Source organism: Anguilla anguilla, chromosome 1 (assembly GCF_013347855.1).
Source record: "Anguilla anguilla isolate fAngAng1 chromosome 1, fAngAng1.pri, whole genome shotgun sequence".
NCBI lineage: Eukaryota > Metazoa > Chordata > Actinopteri > Anguilliformes > Anguillidae > Anguilla > Anguilla anguilla.
In genome coordinates, this window is record NC_049201.1 from 4,742,809 (window position 1) to 4,749,991 (window position 7,183).

Genomic DNA, 7,183 nt, shown 5'->3' on the forward strand with positions numbered 1-7,183 from the left:
GGGGAAAGAAAATGAATAGCTGGGTCTTAGGAAGGATTTCTGTTTTCAGTCTCAATAAAGCATTCCTGTGTACTCTGCCACTTATCCCCAAAGAATATTACACCCTAAAGGACACTGCAGAACATATCTGAGAGTGCAGTAGCAGAGCTGGAATTTACCCTAAAGCTTGCGGTCTTGATTCCTGGCTGGGGCGTGGCCGTTGCGCCCTTCGGCGAAGTGCTTAACCTGATATGCTTCAGTAAAAATCGTCCAATTGCATAAACGGGTTGTGTGTGACCTGTGGAATCTGCCCTAGATAACAGCTTCTGCTAAATGCTGTGATGTAACATTGTGGTTTTTGGTCGTCTTTGGTTTGAGTTTAAATGCATCGCTGTAATTGCTGAACCTCTGCACTTGTAAATAAACGCTACACCACTGGCTAAAACTATATAAAATAATAATAATAATAATAATAATCATAATTCCACCAAGAAACTTTTTTTTTCATTAAATGAAAAGATAATGTCCTTTTTTTTTTCCTCAGTGAAGAATCTTGCATCACAGGGATTCTGTGGAGTCTCATTTTTGAGGCTCCTCTTCCTGATTGGCTGTTTCTGTATTCCCGCTATCCCTATGGAAACAGTGCAAGTGGGTAGTTGTAAATAAATAAATAAATACATACATAAATATTATGCTTTGGGTATAAGTTGTATAATGCACATTGTATTGTGTGAATAACACGTTTGCAGTGATTCAGAATTTAAATTACAGCTAATTAACAGGCTAGCTCCCTCAGCAAAACAAGGCTTTGGTTAGAAAACTTGGGCCTGCTATTCACAAAATATGTAATTTTGTTCTACAAAATAAAATTATTTACATTTATAAAACCCCATGCTTGAATGCACATTGACAGATTGGGCTGTATCTGGGTTGAACAACAATTACATAATGATTATTGAACCTTGTAATGTGATGTGATGTGATGTGGACTGTAATGTGGTGTGATGTAATGTAATGTACTGTACTGTACTGTACTGTAATGTAATGTAATGTAATGCAATGTGATGTGATGTAATGTACTGTACTGTACTGTAATGTTATGTAATGTGATGTGATATAATGTACTGTAATGTGATGTGCAGTGATGTAATGTAATGTGATGTAATGTATTTGGACTGTAATGTCATTTGATGTAATGTAATGTGATGTAATGCAATGTGGTGTAATGTAATGTGATGGGGACTGTAATTTAATGTGATGTAATGTGATGTAATACAATGTGATGTGATGTAATGTAATGTGATGTGGACTGTAATGTAGTGTGGACTGTAATGTGGTGTGATGTAATGTGATGTAATGCAATGTAATGTGGTGTGATGTAATGTGGTGTGATGTAATGTAATGTGATGTGGACTGTATTGTGGTGTGATGTAATGCAATGTAATGTGATGTGATGTAATGTAATGTCTCTGGACTGTGTGTGGGAGAGAGACGCACACTCACGGAGGGTTCTCGTCGGGCGTCTGGATCTCGGTCATCACAGTTTCCGTGTCGGGCTGCCCCCCCGCGTCGCCCGCGTCCCCCGCATCTTCGCTGCCCTCCCCGCCCTTCCACTGCTTGTTGTACTCCTCCAGGAGCTCGATGCTGTGGTTTATGAGCAGGGCCAGCCAGGCCAGCCCAAAAAAGATCCACATCCCCATCAGGGGGCCGTACCAGTCCGGGTACACTCTCTCCGGGTTGTCGTCTGCGACGGACAGGGCGTGAGGTTAGAAGGTTGCGGAGGAGATCGACAGCTCGGCCATGAACACTGCTCTTCTCCCCACGCAGGGAAGCTGAGATCAGAAAAGGCTGAAACAATGGCTACTACTGAAAACTGCCTACTACGAAGACACTTCTCTGTGTGACTCGTTTGTACTTATAAGCCTTGCTTTAGACCCTCGTTTCACAAACAGTTTTGAACTTCTTAGTGCCTTGCTTAGATTAGGGGCGGCAGTGTAGAATAGTAGGTGTGTACCGTGGGTGTAGCGTAGAATAGGGCCTGTAACTGAAAGGTAATAGGTTCGATTCCTGGGTAGAACACTGCCCTCGTACCCTTGAGCAAAGAACCGAACCTGCATTGCTTCAGTATACTGTATATCCAGCTGTATAAATGGATGCAATGTGAATGCTGTGTAAAAAGTTGTGGATAAGTCGCTCTGGATAAGAGCTTCTGCTAAGTGTGGATGAATCTGCATGAAAGCTAGTGTCTGCTCGATACAGATTTGGGAAGGCTCTGTGCATTTATCCAGCTAACTCAGTAATCCTGCTTTGTGAAACAGGGCACAGGATTACTGAGTTAGCTGGATAACTGTGAAACTCGGAACCCTTCAAAATCTGGAACTGCTCCTGGAGATCTACGGTCCTGTAGGGTTTTCACTCCAAACCCAACAAAGCAACACCTCATTCAAAAGCTAGAGATCTTGTTGAGCTGCTAATTAGTCAGTCGTGCCAAATTAGGGTTGGAGTGTAAACAGGACGGTAGACCTCCGGGAACAGGCTCGGTTATCACCGCTGTAGGGGGCTTCTAATCTTATTCCCACCTCACACCTCAATGGTCTTTGCAGAGTGGATGGCGAGTGGGATGGATAGTGCCTTCTTGGCCCAGCAAGGGGAGCCCTACCTGCGACGTAGTCTCCAAAGCCGATGGTGCTGAGCGTGATGAAGCAGTAGTATATGGCCTGAGAGTATGTCCACCCCTCGAACACTTTGAATACCAGCATGGGCACCACAAAGAAAATGGTCACCCCTGACATGAAGGAGATCAGGTGGACGAGTACACTAATGCCTCTCTGTGGGGAAAAAGCAGGACCGGAACCGGAACCGGAATCGGAATCGGAACCAGAATCAGCCAGCCATCTGCACTCTCCCAACACCCCACCCCCACCCCATTCAACACTCACACCCCTTCCCCTCCGTTCAGAACTACTTCCTGTTTTAAAGGTTTACTTCCCGTTCCTGTGTTGAATATCAGTTAAGAGGTTTGTCCTGATGCCATCTTTAGGCTTTATGCACTGGTTTCCCCTTTACCCCTTCTCTGGATTAGAGGACAAAACACAAAAAAGCTGGTACTGGATTTCAGCTCCAAATCCACAGTGGGTCACAAACAGAGGCAACAGGCTTGAAAAGAAATTTAAATCTTTTTAATTCTGCCTTTTTATACATGCTCTGTAGTTTCTCCCTAGAAAACGATACCATTGAAACGATTGATCAGGTTCAGCAGGTTTCTCTGTATAGTGAAATATCCTGCTAAATAAGCCTCAAATTCAAAAAGACTATTCTGTTGACTGTTTCGTTTCTCAGAAGCTTTAACAGAGAGGCAGATGTGGTAGGACTAAGCGATTCAGCTGTGTATATACAGATATTATTGTATGTAATAAGCAGCAGGTTAAATAGTATGGTGTATCGTAAAAGAATAAAAAAACAACAAAAAAAAAGCAATTCACAATTTAAGTTATAGCTAATGATCTCCCTCAGCACAAAAACACTTTGGTCGGATTAAAATACAATAAAAGCAAAACTGTGAAATGCACTACACGGGAAAGAGTTGGGCAACTGGCCTGAGCCAATTCAGGACGCATCGTCTCACCTTCTGATTGAGCTTCTGCTCAATCAAGCTGCTGACCATCCTGCCGATGACCAGCATGTATTTCCCGATCTTGTTGAGCACAACCACGTTCAGCGGGATGCCGAACAGAGCGAAGAACACGCAGAAGATCTGGCCCGCCGTGGTGGTGGGGCTGATGTTTCCGTAGCCTGTGGCACACAGAAGATATTCAGCGCAAGATGGTAAATTTAACATGGCTGTAATGGACAAACTAAAGGCAAGGGTTTAACCTTCCTGGGTGCAGACATTCAGGACCAAGAGCCTGGGATCCCTGGCATAAACGCTGTATTATGTTCATTTTTATGTCCAGATTTTTGATGGCTATTAAATATTCAAAATTAAATTTTGTCCATAGCGATAAAAAAAAATGCATATTTACGAAAAAAATATATAAAATAAAATAAATGACAGCTTTTATAATTCTGAGGAACACAGAATTCCTTTTCCCTTTCAGTGTTACGGTTTCACCACATGGGGCTTTTGCACCAGGCTTTTTGGTTGCAAAGTATACACATATTGATGAGACCTTTCTATGTGTGTACAGAACAAAAATAAAAAAATAAACAAAAAAAGGACAATGAATGCTTTTTACATTGTCCTCCTGGGACCAGCCAGAAAAAAGTATTTTTTATTAAAATACAAGTGTCTTGACAAAAACACATTGCAGTGAACATATCATCAAATGTATTATTAAATTTATTTCTGTTGAATGTTCCTTGTAGTGTATATTTCAGCATAGCAAAATGTACAGTTCTTAAAATTAAGACCAGAGTCTCATGTCCTCGGGAGGGGACACAAATTAATTCCCTTGGACTTGGGAGGTTATAGCAACAAATCCATGGCAGCAATGCCCTAGGAACCAGACCTGGGTCAAATACATATTTGTTTTGGATTCAGATATTTTCCTGTGCTCTATTGATCTTGCCTGATGCAATTGAGCCAGCAAATATGACCAGAAGGTGGGGGTTTGCTCTTTTTGAGAGTATTTCATTGGTTCCAATGCACCAGACAAGATCAATAAAGCGTAAAAAAAAGTATTTGAATCCAAAACAAATACGTATTTGACCCAGGTCTGCTGGGGTAACACAGGCTGGAATTGAGACACGGAGTTCCACAGTGGATAGCCATACCGCTAAGGGCTAACATGCAGGAAGTGTGTCACAGTGTGAGGTGAGGTGCGGTGGGCGGGGCCATTTTACGCGTCTCACCAATGGTGGTGACCACAGTGGCGGCAAAGACAGCTGAGGTGGTGAACTTCCAGACCCCGTCCGCCGTGTGGTTGTCCTTCAAGCTCAGCCCATTGGAGGTGGCTTTCTGCAACACCTGGGGGGAGGGGGGGGGGATTTAATTCTGTCTTATTTTTTCAATTCCAGTGTCGCATTTATGTTGATTTCCCCTTTTTTTTTTCTTCACATTCGTAACATGAACATGATTCCGATCCCACACAAGTTCATGCAGTGAAATATTGAGCAAAACATGCAAAATACGTGAGCGTAAACATTATACAGTACTCTCAATCTTAATCAGTATTACCACAGGACAGTCAGAACTTACCAAAATACAGTGACATATTAGTAGATTATGGGCACCATCATCAATATTATTGAATAAAACTGATGAGCACCTAGTTGGTGAATCAATATTTTTTTTTAGCTAGAATGGCTACTTGAGATTGTTCTAATTCCGATGGAATGATTCTCAGTTGGTAGTTCAGCTGGTTGCTTCATAAAGAAACAGCGTTAGAACCGTGTTGCCGGAGAACTGAATCACAAGGCATAAAAATGACTTACAAAAAACAAAAAACAAAATTCTTTTTTTAAAATTTTTTTTTTACAAAACCGAAAGAACCCATTTTCACTCGATTGACCCACTTCAAATGGCTTCTAACCGACCCAGGATCCAAGTTATGTCGCATATTCATGTCGGAATGCCAGTGTTGACCCAGCCCTGTTATGTAATCACCTTTGCCAGGTGTGTCATGAATCTGACAGCCGCACTACATACAGGCATATCACACAAACGCAACCGTGGCCCTCGGCACCAGCTGAATTAATCTACACTACTCACGACCAAGTTACACAAGTGCGATTCCCTCATCTGTCTTACATCCTTTATCAAAAAAAATCAAATTCATTAAAGTCATTTTGTCTTTATTATCCCCAATGGGGGGGGAAACTGTTAGATAAAAACAACACAGCGCACAAAGACGACATCTGCAACAGCAAAATATCAGACGGTGTTTTTGGGGTTCATCCAGTCGACAGATGGGGGGTCCCCAACAGTCCCCTGTTGACGTCCCAGAAGTGGAGGAGAGCCCAGGGACATGAGAGAGCGGCTGAGTTAAATACAGACCCTGGGCAGCTCTGCACCAGGCTCGCGATTCGCCTACGCAAAGCGCTGCTTTGCTTAAGATGCTCTGTAAACCACAGCAGCCATTCCCCAGCGATGTGATGAAAGAGGAGCTTAGCTTTAGCTAGTCGCTTATTCCCTGTCTGTTCTGAAACACGCAACACAGCTTTAAAAAAACATTTTGGGATGAGGAAAAAGCCACTAAATCCCCCCCCCTCACTCAGATACCCCGACCCGCCTCCCCCCCCAACCCCCACCCACCCCCCACCCCCCACCTCCCCAACCCAGGGCTCCTCATTTGCCTGAACATATATCGCATTTATCGTCATATCGTTTATCGTTATCGCATTTATCATTTATTATGAGAAAAACTGGCAACCTCCCAAATTACTTTGGCGTCACATTTCCATCCGGCGACTCCCGGACAGCCGAACCGCCAAACCGCCCCCGCCGGTGTTCTTCTGCCCCGCCGGCTCGGCCCGTGGTGCCCGCAGTGACCCCCCCCCCGCTTCCTTCAGGCCACTCACCACCGCTCACCTTCGCCACCATCACTATGGTCTCCTCGTTCAGGCAGGGCATATTCTTCTGCAGCCGCGCCAGCTCCTCCCTGGCGCTACGCATCTGCTCCACCATGGGGGGCCCCTCCAGCTTCCAAAACACCGCCCCTCCCGTCAGGACGTAGACCACGTACAGCAGTCCCAGCAGGAGGATGGAGGGCAGCCGGGTGGGCAGGCACCCCGAAAAGCGGCTCCAGTTGCACAGGGGGAGCATGACGGTGGCGCGGTGAGCCGGTTCCAGGACATCTGGGCAGGAGTGGAACTGCGCGTTCCCTGGGGTGGGGATATATTTGGGCTGGCCCAGGCAGGCAAATCATCGCCACTGCCAGTGTCCACCTCCCTCCTGATCTCTCGCCTCTGAAGACATCATGCAAATCCGGCTCCTGGGGTGAGGAAGAGACCAGGAGAGAGAGAGAATGAATCTGGCCCAATGCTGGGTCAGTCAGTGATCAGGAGAGAGAGAATGACTCTGGACCAGTGCTGGGTCAGTCAGTGATCAGGAGAGAGAATGACTCTGGACCAATGCTGGGTCAGTCAGTGACCAGGAGAGAGAGAGAGAATCTGACCCAATGCTGGGTCAGTCAGTGACCAGGAGAGCGAGAGAATGAATCTGGCCCAATGCTGGGTCAGTCAGTGACCAGGAGAGCGAGAGAAT

General features: G+C 45.0%; 1 protein-coding gene across 1 annotated transcript; it reads right to left on the minus strand.

Annotated features, from left to right (window-relative positions):
* Positions 1 to 496: 496 nt before the first annotated feature.
* On the minus strand, positions 497 to 6,742 carry kcnk17 (potassium channel, subfamily K, member 17). Its single transcript, XM_035434534.1, has 6 exons — positions 6,509 to 6,742; positions 4,831 to 4,945; positions 3,605 to 3,771; positions 2,639 to 2,807; positions 1,483 to 1,723; positions 497 to 610 (listed from the first exon to the last, which is right to left on the minus strand). Exons 1-6 carry the CDS (start codon positions 6,740 to 6,742, stop codon positions 559 to 561), a joined length of 978 nt encoding a protein of 325 aa, XP_035290425.1. The 3' UTR covers positions 497 to 558.
* Positions 6,743 to 7,183: the final 441 nt, after the last annotated feature.

Bases quoted from the DNA above. Each gene is read 5' to 3' on its own strand.
- kcnk17 (XM_035434534.1), bottom strand. From the start codon at position 6,742: ATGCTCCCCCTGTGCAACTGGAGCCGCTTTTCGGGGTGCCTGCCCACC. The intron at 2,808-3,604 runs GTGAGACGATGC...TTTTCCCCACAG, and splicing joins AGCAGAAGCTCAATCAGAAG to AGAGGCATTAGTGTACTCGT. The intron at 1,724-2,638 runs GTAGGGCTCCCC...TGTCCGTCGCAG, and splicing joins CTTTGGAGACTACGTCGCAG to ACGACAACCCGGAGAGAGTG.